Source organism: Chrysemys picta, chromosome 2 (assembly GCF_011386835.1).
Source record: "Chrysemys picta bellii isolate R12L10 chromosome 2, ASM1138683v2, whole genome shotgun sequence".
Taxonomy (NCBI): domain Eukaryota; kingdom Metazoa; phylum Chordata; order Testudines; family Emydidae; genus Chrysemys; species Chrysemys picta.
Window position 1 is genome coordinate 217,273,110 of NC_088792.1, and position 15,148 is coordinate 217,288,257.

At 44.8% G+C, this 15,148-nt stretch overlaps 1 protein-coding gene across 6 annotated transcripts in view; it reads right to left on the reverse strand.

The window, feature by feature from the left end:
- Positions 1-15,148, reverse strand: part of NOL4 (nucleolar protein 4) — a 260,634-nt gene that overhangs the window by 106,778 nt on the left and 138,708 nt on the right. For all 6 annotated transcript variants that reach the window (XM_005279957.5, XM_005279955.5, XM_005279959.5 and 3 more), the window contains one exon: positions 4,572-4,855. In XM_005279957.5, the coding sequence (XP_005280014.1) occupies positions 4,572-4,855 (284 nt within the window). The remainder of the gene's footprint in view (positions 1-4,571; positions 4,856-15,148) is intronic.

The following is a 15,148-nucleotide window of genomic DNA, read 5'->3' on the forward strand; positions in this document are numbered from 1 at the left end:
TCGGCACTAAAAATTCATAGAATCAGAATATTAGGGTTGGAAGAGACCTCAGGAGGTCATCTAGTCCAATTCCCTGCTCAAAGCAGGACCAATACCAACACCAACTAAATCATCCCAGGCAGGGCTTTGTCAAGCCGGGCCTTAAAAACCTCTAAGGATGAAGATTCCACCACCTCACTAGGTAACCCATTCCACTGCTTCACCACCCTCCTAGTGAAGTAGTGTTTCCTAATATCCAACCTAGACCTCCCCCACTGCAACTTGAGACCATTGCTTCTTGTTCTGTCATCTGCCACCACTGAGAACAGCCTAGCTCCATCCTCTTTGGAACCCCCTTCAGCTCGTTGAAGGCTGCTATCAAATCCCCTCTCACTCTTCTCTTCTGCAGACTAAATAACCCCAGTTCCCTCAGCCTCTCCTCGTAAGTCATGTGCCCCAGTCTCCTAATCATTTCTGTTGCCCTCTGCTGGACTCTCTCCGATTTGTCCACATCCCTTCTGTAGTGGGTGGGACCAAAACTGGACACAATACTCCAGGTGAGGCCTCACCAGTGCCAAATAGAGGGGAATAATCACTTCCCTCGATCTGCTGGCAATGCTCCTACTAATACAGCCCAATATGCCATTGACCTTCTTGGCAACAAGGGCACACTGCTGACTCATATCCAGCTTTTCATCCACTGTAATCCCCAGGTCCTTTTCTGCAGAACTGCTGCTTAACCAGTCAGTCCCCAGCCTGTAGCAGGGACCTTTCTTCCTAAACACATTTCAGAAGGGTAGTATCAGAGCACCCTGATACAAGGTTATGGTGTAAACACACTCCCCAAAGATGATATAGAAACACACTGGCCCCTTCTAAAGATAAGGTTAGGATGACAGGGTGATGGGATAGAGATGTTTTGATTGAACCAATATGTAAAGGGTGGTAACTAACCATGTCAGAGGGGCAATACATAACTTGTTTGTATCAGTGTATAAAAGAGGAGTCACAGGGGGGTGTCTTTTTCTGGCTAAGAGGGGAATGATTTGGTCCATTTTAACAGGCATACATGTATTCATGGTCCTTTAGAGTTTATGGGATACCTCGACAATAAACCTGGCTGAGTGCCTTCGCTACTGAACCAAGTCTGTGGTCTTCTTGGGCAGTCTGATTGAGGTCTACTGCATCAGCTATCTGCACAGAGCCACACAGCACACAGAGAGAACACACACACAGCCAACAACTGACAACACTTATGCTGTAAACTATACCAGGGCCAGAGAAGAACTGGCTGTAGAATCCAAGAACTGCAGCTAGCTCCTTCGTGACAGCCTCTCTCAGCTATGGCCAATGGATTTAGCCATTGTGCCGCTGCCAATCTGACCCGATATATTCATCAACTTTAAACTACTCAGCAATATGTGGAATCTTCTTTTGGAGCAGAGTCCTGGAGGTGATGAGCATCCTCCGATCTCATTGGGAGTCGAGTGTTCAGGATCTTTTTGATCGATGCAAAACATTTCGACATTCTTTAGCATAAGAGGTGTTATTTAAAGATAAAATACTATTAATTACTTGTGTGTGAGAGCAAGTGAATGTGTGTGTAAGAGAGTGTCAACAACAGGTGTCAGGTTTTACACCAATACAATTGCACTATAGTACTTTAAGCTTGTTATTGCTTCTAAACACTTTTTTTTACATACTTTATTTTTCAATATAATTAAGAATAGAATTCATCCATAAGAATACTCTTTTACTCCACTAACACATCACACTATGGGAAAACTCGGACACAACTTACTCTACCCAGGGACTACATTCCTTTTGAAATCTGCACTACATGTGTAATGAACAATATATAAAAATTAACAGTAGATATTAACATTTTTCCATTCCAGGCCACAACAAGGAGGAAAATTTATGTCGGGAAATGGGATAGGATGGTAGTGAGTGATATGAAAGATTATATGGCTGTGGGCAACTGACTGGATCACTTAACATTGTTTAATTATAGAATTGAAGTAAATAAAGTGTAATACTGGTTTGGGTGTTAGCGGGAATTCACTAACACACATGTACAATGTTAACCCTTTTTAGCAACTTTTTTTTCTGTTTGAGAATATACTATGGTGCTATAGTTCTGATTGCATTTGGGGACATAAAGCCAGGCCATATTCTTGCCATAACTGTAAATTGGTTCCACCTTAAAGACCTTCTTCCCTTCCTCCTTTTCCAAGCTTATTTGTGTATTTGCAAAAGTACTAGCAGTAACAGCAGTGTACCTCAGGCAAAAGAGCCTATGTGTCTATCAATATCTGGGTGACTGCCTTGTAAAGGGATCATTGCAACAATATGCCCTGGAGCAAGTGAAGAGACTGCTTACATTTAGCTAGTTTAGGATTTACTGTGCATTGGTAGAAGTCTTGAGTAATTTCAGCACTAGAATATATATAACACTAAGACACAGAGTTAGAAGATTTTTGATCAAATAAAATTCACTGAAGTGGAAACATTTTGCAGAGACATCAATTTCTACTAAATTTTCATCAGAAAAGTTTTTTGGGTCCAGGGCTCACGGGTGAAAAAATAAATAAATCAGAAACACTCACACTCTATCTGTGATTAGGGAACTGGCCTGGGATGTGGGAAACCCAGGTTCAAATCTCTGATCCTCTCAACCCAGATCTCTCTGAATCAGAAAGAATAGGGATTTGAACCTGGATTCCCATGCCAGCATCCTAACTACCAGGCTACAGAGTGCAGTCAGTGTGTGTGTCTCTCCCTCCTTCCAGAATCAAAAAGTACAGGTTTCAATTCCATCACAATTTGGTTTTCAAGAAACATTCAAAAGGTTTTGTTTCCATTCCAATGCAGAACAACACATTTCAAAACCTCAAAAGTTACAGTGAAACAGAATTGTTGTCCTCTGGACAGCACTAACTAGGGCCCATCCCTGAACACATCGAGAAAAAGTTTTTTCCACACCACTCCCATTACAAAGCCCTGCAAGAAAATGTAGAGGAGTTCAAAGTATGCCTATATTGCCAGGCTAATTATAGCCTTTTCCTGAAGGCTGGTGACCAGCATTAATAGCATTTTGATCCAGTATTACAATAGCAGTAATTGAATTTTAGAAGTTTCAGAGTAGCAGCCGTGTTAGTCTGTATCCGCAAAAAGAAGAACAGGAGGACTTGTGGCACCTTAGAGACTAACAAATTTATTAGAGCATAAGCTTTCGTGGACTACAGCCCACTTCTTCGGATGCATCCGAAGAAGTGGGCTGTAGTCCACGAAAGCTTATGCTCTAATAAATTTGTTAGTCTCTAAGGTGCCACAAGTCCTCCTGTTCTTCTTTTTGTGAATTTTAGAAGGTGCTAATCCAATTGGGAGTGTCAGCATGGGCGGCTCTATGTATTTTGCTGCCCCAAGCACGGCAGTCAGGCAGCCTTTGGCGGCATGCCTGCAGGACGTCCGCCGATCCCGCGCCTTCGGCGTACCCGCCACCGAATTGTTGCCGAAGCCATGGGACTGGCAGACCTCCCGCAGGCGTGCCGCCAAAGGCAGCCTGTCTGCCGTCCTCACAGCGACCGGCAGGCTGCCCCCCGCAGCTTGCCGCCCCAGGCACACACTTGGTGCGCTGGTGCTTGGAGCCGCTCCTGAGTGTCAGATAAAAAGCAGGACTTCTCACCAATAGGAGCAGAGCAAATCAATGGAAAATTTATATTAAATAGACCATCTCTTCATCTTCCTTAGAATGCACATTCATGACAAATGCCTTCCTAGCGGGCTAGCTATCTAACATGTAGGATCTGTCTTTATCCACAACATAACCACCTTACTGTTCTCCTGCCCATAAATGGAGACTTCAGAACAAAGACCTCAGGGAATTCCAGCTTCATAGAGCAAACTTGTCAGTTTTAATTCAAGTTGGGTGGCTGCATAATACATAAACAATCAGGAAGGAACCAAATCCAGTTCTTTTCAAATGTTGGTGATTTCCACGTAATAATCCACAAGGGCATAAATATTGTACATTTAAACCGATTCATTCTATGGACATACAGTACATGCGATAGGCAGGGCCGGCTCCAGCATTTCTGCCGCCCCAAGCAAAAAAAAAGCCGCGATCGTTGGCGGCAGTTCAGCAGCAGGTCCTTCGCTCCTAGAGGGAGTGAGGAACCTGCCGCCCTCGAATTGCCGCAGGTGCCGCCCCTCTCCCTTGGCTGCCCCAAGCACCTGCTTGTTAAGCTGGTGCTTGTTAAGCTGGTGCTTGGAGCCGGCCCTGGCGATAGGATGGCCTTCTAAGAGTATTTCAGATGGATAGCTCAGATAGTTTATAAAAATGCTTTATAAATCTGTTCTTGAAAGGGAACCACATTAATTTTTGTCAGTGTCTAAACATGACATATGTATATACTGTATACATAAACTAGCGCATGCAAGTCTGTCTACAGGATCTAAGTAACAATGCGACACATATTGCACAAATTTCATTAAATGCTCAACTGGCAATAACCTTTGGGTGTGTCTTGTAAATCTTTTACTTTTCTAAGCTATACATTTTATATCTGGAGAATGTGGGAGCATCTTACCTTGCTTCCATTTTCTCTTGCCTCTCTTTCCATCTTGAGATCAGACATTAGGAGGTTCTTGTATTTGTTCTTTCCATTACTGTTGTGATCATCTAGTCTGTATTCTGAAGTCAGCTGAGCAGAGAGGGGACTGTCACTCAGGTTCAGAGGCTGCTCATCCTGCTCCAGATCTGTTTTGCCATTACTGTTGGTTTCTGCCATCTCCCTGCAGTGTATTCCACCTGAAGCATTGGAACTGTGTCCCACGGTCTCATTGCCATTAAAACTCTCTGCAGCTGAATCATCTATTAACAAAATACATATTTTCAGTAACCTGCCACCATTGTTAACTCTGTACCAGATCAAACAGAATTTATAGCTTCACAGTGTTTTACATAGCAAAATTAAAACTGAATGATGTCTAGCATCTAATGCATTTTTGTAATAAAACACAATAGTCTTCAAGTAAAATTAAGCTTGGGAAATAAATCTATGGAATGATAGTCAAAGTTAGGGGAAAAGATCTGGGCTACAAACTAGTGCAATTGTGCACACAAAAACTAGTGTCACACTGGCTTTTTAGGAGCAAATTCTGCCCTTGTCCATCCATTTAGGCTCTTTTAACCAAGTCCATCGCTGTAGCATCACATTTTTTTAAGTCAGTGTAGTTGCAGGTGGTGAGGGGGCAGAATCTGGCTCTCAGTTTTCAAGGAGGTGGAAAATATTTTACTGCAGACTAAATGTTTAAATAGCAGCATAAGTGGCCATTTAAAAAAATCCTGTCATAAGTAGTGTAATATAAAAATGTCTTAGTTCCCTGGCTTTGTGCATTCATTACTAGCATTGGACATTATGCTGGGAAAGTTGATTCCCGGTACAAAGACCATGTCTCAGTTGTTCTCAAACTATACATCAATCATAACTGAAATAATAAAAATTACAATAAAAGACTAGGAGAAAGTCAGATTTTCATCTGAAATTTTTGTACGTTGTTGTTACAAGTAACTTCTAAGATTGTTACAACTGAAAATAAAATATATTTTTCTCTAACCTTTCAGAGCCAGATTCTGTCACTTGTGCTTTCAATGCCTTATTCCACAAACAGTCCCATTGGAAACAACAGGGTTCCTTGAACAGCAATGTACTACGCAATCGGGGCGGCTCTATATTTTTTATCAGAGGGGTAGCCGTGTTAGTCTGGATCTGTAAAAAGCAACAGAGTCTCCTGTGGCACCTTTAAGACTAACAGATGTATTGGAGCATAAGCTTTCGTGGGTGAATGCCCACTTCGTCGGATGCATGTAATGGAAACTTCCAGGGGCAGGTATAAATATATAAGGTATAAATTTATACCTGCCCCTGGAAGTTTCCATTACATGCATCCGACGAAGTGGGCATTCACCCACGAAAGCTTATGCTCCAATACATCTGTTAGTCTTAAAGGTGCCACAGGACTCTATGTTTTTTGCCGTCCCAAGCACAGCAGGCAGGCGCCTTTCAGTCCGCTGGTCACGCGGATTCGGCGGCACGCCTGTGGGAGGTCCGCTGGTGCCGCGCCATTGGCATCCCCGCCGCTGAATTGCTGCCGAAGCTGTGGGACTGGCGGACCTCCCGCAGGCGCGCCGCCGAAAGCCGCCTGCCTGCCGCCCTCACAGCGACCGGAGGCTGCCCCCCGCGGCTTGCCGCCCTGGGCACGCACTTGCTGCGCTGCTGCCTAGAGCCGCCCCTGTATGCAATGTAGGAAAAGGTGTCAGAATCTGGCCTCAGTTTGCTTACTGGATGCATTCAACAGCATTTTTGTATAGTCACTTTCTCTGGTTTGCTAATGGTGCACACTCTTCCCCAGGTTCCACAAGACTGTTTATCAATAACTAGGGCCCTACCAAATTGACGGCCATGAAAAAAGCAACACAGACCATGAAATCTAATCTCCTCCAATGAAATCTGGAAGCAGTGGCCAGCACATCTCTGTGACCCCTTCGCCTGCAGGCGCCACTTCCCACAGCTCCCATTGGCCCAGAACAGAGAACCGCGCCCACTAGGAGCCGCAGGGGCAGTGCCTGTGGACGGTCAACCTCAGCAAAATGTCTCATGGCCCGCAATCAGATTACCCTGATGGGCCGCATGCAGCCCGCAGGTCACAGGTTGCCCACCACTCCTTTAGTTTAAGGAAACATCTTCCCACATAACAGAATACTTTACAAGCAACAGCTGCAATAGCAAATTTACAAATCCTGTATTAGGTGTTTGTTTGTTTTATAAATAATAAATGAACATAGGAAATATAAAAGTCCCCAGTAAAAAACTGTTAGATGGACATATCACATCTTTTAGTCACCAATTCAATATATGTATATTGGAACCACCTATAAATTAATACCTGGGCCAAATCCAAGGCTTCAGTGGGACCACTGGAATAAGTACAGCAAACAGGAGTTGACCCCTTATAAGGGTCTAAACCTATTAAAGGAATATACTATACATGCTAGCCTTTGACCAGACACATCCCTACTGTGCATAATCAAATGAAATGTTGAAAACTCTACTTGCAACTGTAGAACTATACAGGCTGTTTTATCACACTATTGGAACAGGAGTTCATATAGCTTCTAGTACAGTGCCTAATCCAAGATACATATTGTTTTAGATAAAGAACAATGTTTATAACTCTTCTCAAATGGTCTTATGCTCAAAAATAAGATAGAAATACAGAATTGTAACTTTATTTATGGAAAGTCCAAACAAAGTAAGATTGAGAAATGCCTTGGTTAACACATGTATATTGGGATAACTGGTAACAGAGGACAGAAAAAAATGTATTACATGTAAACAGCTCTTTATTACTTAACTACTGAAAAATCCCTGAGAATGAACAATTGTACTTAATCACTGACATTAAAACAATGATACAAGTATTATCAATGTAACTTTAGCGGCACCTACAAATGACTCAATTACTGTATAGTAAACTCTTGTCTCTCATATAAAGTCAAATGCTTACAGTAAATAATAGTTATACACTTTTTGTCTTTCTCCTTAGGACTAAAAATCTATGTCTAGCGGGAGAATGATCAGAGGTATGGCTATAAACACACTTTTTCTATGTAAATATAAATATGAATTACCATAAAAGAACCAAGGGGAAAAAAGCATTTTAGTACTGATAGCTTCTTACAGATGTTACCAAGGTAACTAAATTACACAGTTTAGCATATTTCATTCCTGGGCAGTTGAGCTATTTTTGCAGAGAATACACTAACAGTAAAACAACAGCTGTTCTGTGATTGAGACCAAGAGCCCAATCCTCTAGAGACCCCAACCCTGTGAATAGAATTTATTCTCACAAATAGTCCCACTGACTTCAAGGGAAGCATACTTTCCCTACCCCATGTACCTGGCCAGCTCTGCTGCCATGCTCCTGGCAACTTCCCATCCCCCTCCTGTCTGCTTTGCTGAGTCTTGTGCCCTAGTGGTGCCGTCCCTGCACTTAGGGTGTGTAGGGATGGTGATTATATCTGGCCTTTGTATAAAGGTGAAAGAGAGGCAACTTCTTGCATCCTCCCAGCACCTAGTGCCTCATTGGAGCATCCCAGGCACTATCTGGCCCTCAGATTATAAACTCTTCTGATCTAAGGATTTATTTTCTTATTTTATCTATGAAGCATCTAGAACACTGTTGCTTTCATATAAATTGCAGACAAGGTATTTTTGCCATGTTATTAGCATATTTTTCTAATGTCTATCACAACTCCTCAGCAGCAATAAACTGTTGAAGCTGAAAATCTGTTTCCTTACCAAATATTTTTTCCTCCATCATTCAGCGACAGGCACTGGTTTGTACTTGGAGAGGTGCTGGCAGGTTCAGAAATATAGGGATATATGCTGGGTCCTATAGTTGCATGTGTGGGTATGATATATCTTGCATGAATGGACAATTAGGTTTCAAACACTCCATGAATGTAACCTGTGCATATTCCTACTGGACAGCTTACATTGATTTATTTTTTGAAAACACACACCCCGTTGAAGCATTTCTTAGGGGAGGAAGCAGAAAAAAATTGATCATCCAGGACCTTTAGCAACAGAGAGAATGTGGGTTGTTGTAGCAACATAGAGCGCGCGAGCATGAGCACAGCTGCTTGTAGAATATGTTGAAAGCAGCGTGTGGAATCTGATGATGTCAAGATGACAGTTGGATTTTTGTTTTGTGCTGTGATTGGTTACAACTTCTCCTTTGAGTATCTCTCCATATGGAGCCCACTCTTGGTGCACATGTGCCCCCACGCGAGAGACTGGAATCTTTAGCCAGCAGTATCCATTGGGGCCATGCACGTGCACTACATGCCATTGCTCCCCCCACCCTTATGGCGTAAGGGGTGGAAAGGACCCAAAAGCCACTGCATTCCTTCCTACTAAAACAACAAGGAGTCTGGTGGCACCTTAAAGACTAACAGATTTATTTGGGCATAAGCTTTCGTGGGTAAAAACCTCACTTCTTCGGATGCATGCACCAGACTCCTTGTTGTTTTTGTAGATACAGACTAACCCGGCTACCCCCTGATACTTCCTTCCTACTGTGAGATGGAACAACCTCCGTATCCCTCTGTTACTTCTTGAGTCATTGTTACTTAGTTGTTAACTTTGTTAGTTGCAGTTGTTATCATTGCCTTATTTCTACTCACACACACACACACACCCCTCCCGCCCCCCACCAGGAGTGTAATTAGTTTAATTACCACCACTGGAATAGCTGACTTGAAGTCCTCTGGTAACCTGCCTGTCAAGTGATGTGGCTATACTGCTGAATGATGGCCACATCAAAAGACTGTTTGCTTATTTGCTTTGTTTGGGGAAGGACATATCCCCAGGAAGTGCACAGATTTCAAGTCCTTTCCCCAGTGTCTTTGCCCAGAGGTATGTTTCAAGTGGTTTTTGTTGGGGAAGTCTATACAGGGCGCATGTGACTCAAACTCTTCTTGTGTCTGAGCGTACTATTCACTCTTTGAAAACACAGTAAGAAGGTCCCCAGCTAGCCGAGAGGTTACCCAAGTTCCCTGGGATCAAAGAGACCACAGAAAAAGGCCTCTAAAACTGTGGTGCAGATTCCTTTAGATCAGTCAGCAACCCCTGCTGTCCATGTGAGGAAAGAGCACCATTCGAAGTCTGGAGCTTGGCACTGATCTCTCTTCAGGGTATTGTCAAAGAACAAGCTATTAACTCCTAAAGCTTTGGATGCCAACATGATTACTGCAGCTACGTCTGCACCACATGCCACTTCTCCTTCTCCATTTCTTAGTTGTATAGGCAGCAAATGAAAAGTCCAGACAACCTGGTCCACCGAATGGACCCCAAAGTATAAAGATCCAAAAAGATTGAAGAATATATTTTTCTCCCAAAATGATCCAGATACTCTACAGGTCAGAATTGCCAATTAACAGACTTTGACAGCCAATGGACTATCTCTGAGAGAGATTTTAACGTTTTTTAGAATCTAAAGAGGAACTTAAGTCTCCAAGACAGCACTAAAAGTGTCACTTCATGCTGCAGATACATCTTGCAAGGTCAATGACTTTGTGGATTATAATGAGAAGAGCATCTTGGTTGATTGCATCTGGTTTGAATCAAAAGAGGTTCATATCAATAAAAGACCTACTTTTTGAAGGATATATGACATATTTAGTTCAAAAACAGATGAAGAATTACACATTAAAGAATTCAAGAGCAATCCTCTGATCTCTAGCCTTTATATCCCAGCATAGAATAGAAAAATTCAAAGTGCAGATGACCTCAAGGCAGAAATAATGCTCTTCCTACTTCTATCATCAGAGACTGGCTAGAATCCTTTAGAAGAGACCCTGATATAAAAGGAAAGGTTCAGTTTCCTCAGTGGTGACATCCCATCCTGGACCTAACCAAGGGAAGCAATCTGACTTTGTGGTCAAGAGTTTTGGCTAATCTGTAAGGATCTTTACCGCTCCCCCCGCTTCCAGCACTTGGTACCGCTGCCTTTTTTTTTCAAGAATGCATGGACTGAAACCCCCCTGGATTTGACAGTCTCTTAGATGGTATCAAAGATTAAATAACTGTCCTTTTGGGTAAAAGAGAAGGTGTTAGTTGAGATGAGCTGGAGCTGTTGCTGTTATTGTTAACGTCTGATCCCATTTTATCCCAGGTGATGTTTGGGATTCAGCTAGAATTGGCAGAGGGGACAATGTTATTTGCATTCCTCTCTCTGGATTGGACTGGTCTGGTCTGATTAGATCTCTCAAGATTAGAACCAGGGGCTGGGGTCTCAAGGGATGGTGGGGGTGGCAACCATGACAGTGAAGCTCACTCCAGGAGCCTCCATCTGCTCTTCACTATTTTACCCCCAATGTCTCTTTTAAGGACCCAAACAGGAAGTGATGAATGGAATAGCCCAACCCATCATTATGAATGGAATAGCCCAACCCAATTAAGCCTAATATTCGACAAACTAAAATTGATTTATTAATTTCGGATTCCACATTTTCTGTTTTTACCAAGCATTTTAACAGTCTTAAAACCATATTAATATTTTCATTTAGACTAATTCAGTTTGTCTCCTTTTTATACCTTTTCCCATCAACATTTGTGATTATACGTTATTGTAACATCTTATGAACTTTCACATACTTTTTACAGTTAAGATCACAATTACAATAAATTTATAATAATAATATAATACCAATCTCATAGAACTGGAAGGGACCTTGAAAGGTCATCAAGTCCAGCCCCCTGCCTTCACTAGCAGGACCAAGTACTGATTTTGCCCCAGATCTCTAAGGGGCCCCCTCAAGGATTGAACTCACAACCCTGGGTTTAGCAGGCCAATGCTCAAACCACTGAGCTATGCCTCCCCCCAAGGCCCAGTTATTACAACAGCACCAAGGATGGGATCCACGAGGACAGAACATCTAGAAAACACATATTTGCTGTAATATAAGTAAGGAAAGGCTAGCGGGAGAAGGCAGTGAGGAAAGGCTTGGGTACTTGGGCAGCTCCCCACTGTGGAACCTTTCTCTGTGGCAGGGAAAGACTGCGGTGGGGGGAGCGAAGGAAGGCTCTGCCAGTTCTCCACCGCTAGGGCATTTCCTCTCTATGGGTACGGCAATTGATCCCCGAACGCGCTCACCGTCGACTCCAGAACTCCACCACAGCGAGCGGCGGTAGCGCAGTCGACGGGGGAGCCGCGGCCGTTGATCCCGCGCCATGTGGACCCCAGGTAATTCGATCTAAGATACTTCGATTCAGCTACGCTATTCGCATAGCTGAAGTTGCGTATCTTAGATCGATCCCCCCCGCAGTGTAGACCAGCCCAAAGGCGCAAACACTCTGGTAGGGGGAAAAGACTCTGGCAGCTCTATGCTGCTGGAGCCCTTTCCCCACCACATGGATAGAATCCGTCAGCAAGGAAAGGCTCTGCCCGCTCCCATTGCTGGAGCCTTTCCCTGCAGCAGGGCCTTTCCCCACTGCCTCCCTTCCTCCAGAGCCTTTCATTGACACATGTATCTGCACATCACATTGTGGACACAGCCTGCTTTTCACTGTGGCGTGTGGCTACTTGTACCCTAACACACCACCAGCAGTGATGTGTAATGTAGATGTAACCAAAGATAACCAGAAGCAACTATAACTCAATCAACAATGCATTTTTTTCACTTTAGGAGAAAGATGAATATGTATAATGAGTCCACTTTAGCTAAGGCCACTAATATTAGCAAATCCTTCTCCCCTTTTCAATGCACATAACTTTTCATACTCCCCTGGCAAATTATCTCATTTGTGAACTAAACTAAGCAGATTCTGCATTGAAAGCCTAATCCGGCGTAATTCAAATCAATTAATGATTTGCCATTGGCTTCAGTAACACAGGATTCAGCCCTAAGTTATTTAATTGATGAACTCCTGCTCATTCACAATACATAAAAAGCAGGAAAGAACAAAACAGCATTTAGGGCTTATCCAACTCCCTCTGAAGTCAATGGAAAGACTCCCACCATTTTCAATCGGAGTAGGATGTGGTCTTTAAACAGTAGATTTAATATATATACACACACACATATTATCCAACATGGAATCAACATCAAATTGACATCTCTTCTTTCAGAAAAACAAATTAAACAAAACTGCAAGTTTTTCAGAAACTAACAGTAGATTTGAGAAAGTTTATCCATAAAAAAATGCAGCTCTCTTATTGGTAGACGTTACAGTGTATTTAATAGTACAGTGAACTGTCATTCTACAGCACCAACAGCCATCAAACAAAGCAAGAGCCATGTCAGTCACAGTGCAAGCAGTGTCACAGGAAAAGGACAAATTTATAAAGTCTCTGCATAATTGTGCACCTGCTTTGCATGCACAATTATCATAATTGCACATGTAAATTGGGTGACACAGAATAATGGGAAAAGAAGGTGATTCAGTTAGATGTAAACTTGGGTTTCATATGCATAGAAGTGTCAGCCAAGGTTGCAGATGTAAATGAGATATGCACCAAAGGGGGGGAAGACATTTGGAAAAGAGAAGATTGAGACGGAAACACTTCAAAAAGGGACAGGAAGAAGGTACGAAGTCTTAATATGAAAGATAGGATTCGAACCAGGGGAAAAGAGTGCTAGAGACATTGGCTTTTTACTGAAGGAGCTCAATTGGAAAAAAAGTAATCAATAGTAACGAACCATGCACAAAGAGCTAGTTCCAACATGTTAAAAAGCAAGAGCTCAAAGTTAGCCCTTCCCTCCATATCCATAGTTAGGTACCTAAATAAGGCACAAGCACTCAGTATTCCACAGCTCCAATGACCTCCTTTTCCTCTTTCTTGCCCAGGATTGTAGAAGGCTCGACTCTGGAGAATAACAGGTGCCACTTTTAGCAGCAGAAAGGAACTGGAATGTTGCCAACTCAAGACAGAATGGAAACAAAAGAGGTTTGTGTCTGATTCCTAATTTTGAACCTAGGATGTTTGAGTAGACTCAAGGTTTTGCTAAATACATTTGCTCATCCTTACTTTTGCCCCATTGTACAAATTGGTATATATTTATACTGTCATACTCTACTTCAGGATCAAAACAAACACAGACCTGCCAGGAGACAAAGAGGGAGATAAAAGATAGGGTGACCAGACGTCCCGATTTTATCGGGACCGTCCCGATATTTCCTTGTTTGTCCCGCGTCCCGACCGACGTGCGGTCGGGACAACCGGACAAACAAGGAAATGCCCCGAGCCTCGAGCCCGGAAGTGCTCGCGCCCCCCCCCCTGCCCCGACTCCGCCCCCTCCTCCCCCGATTGGCTCCCTCCCCGAATCCCCGCCTCTTCCCCGGGCTCACCATTCCCCCTCCCTCCACAAGTGCTGGAGGGAGGCCCGGGAGACTCAGAGGCAGCGCGGGGCCGGGGTGAGTAAGAGTCCGGCCTGGCCCAGTGCAGGCAGGACTCGGGTGGTTGGGAGAGGAGGGGGGCGACCCGCGGGGCCAGGCGACGGGGGAGGAAGCGGCCATGGCGCTCGGCGGCTCTGGCGCCCCCGAACCCCCCGAGCCGGGGCCTGCAGCAGCGCGTACGCTGGGCCCAGCCCCTGGCTAGGCACGTCTGGGCTGCCCAGCTGGTGCTATCGCGCGGCGGCCCCGGGGCGGAGGCATCGGCCGCCCAGCCCCGTTCGTTCCCCTGCGGGACGGGGGGGCTGGGGCCTGCTGCCCCCACTCCGGGGCCGCCGCGGGATTGCACCAGCTGGGCAGCAGCCCAGACGCTGGCCAGGGGCTGGGCGCAGCGTGCGCGCTGCTGGGTCCCCGCAGCAGGCCCCGGCTCGGGGGGTTCGGGGGCGCCAGAGCCGCGGGCGCCAAGCGCCATGGCCGCTTCCTCCCCCGCGGCAGTGGGAGCTGCAGCAGCGGCTGCTCCCGAGTCCCGCTGCCCGGGGGGGAGAACAGCCGCCTCCTGGCTACTCTCCCAACCACCCAACTGAGTCCTGCCTGCTCGGGGCCAGGCCGGACTGTTACTCACCCCAGCCCCGCGCTTCCCCTGAGTCTCCCGGGCCTCCCTCCAGCACTTGCGGAGGAAGTTTTTTTTTTTTTTTTTTTTGGCCCCGCCCCCCCCCACGTCACCCCCCCCGCCACGCCCTCCCCCACGTCACCCCCGCCCCCGCGTCCCGATATTTGTCTTTGGTGATCTGGTCACCCTAATAAAAGATCAAGTCTATAGCTCTTGAGTCAGTGGAGGAAATACTCTATAAGGCATCTGCTCTGAACACTGGTATTTTTAACAAGGTACATTTAAAGTCACTGTCAAGGCCTAAAATCAGAACTATCCACTTTATTATGGTTTGTGGGTGCCCACGAATACATTTTTCTATAATTCCACTCTTCAAGGCTTGCCTTGAGATCAAGCAAGACAAATGACGGCTTGGGGGCCTTGCATATCCTCATCAACCCACAGCATGCTGTTCCCTTAGCAGGATTGGAGGGAGGGAAAGGTCATGGCATGTTACTCTTCCCCCAGACCCATCTCCAGCAGCAAGACAGGAGAAGAAGGCCTTAAGAACAAAGATAACAAGTTATTGCTTTGGGTCCCACATATCCTAAGCAACTTT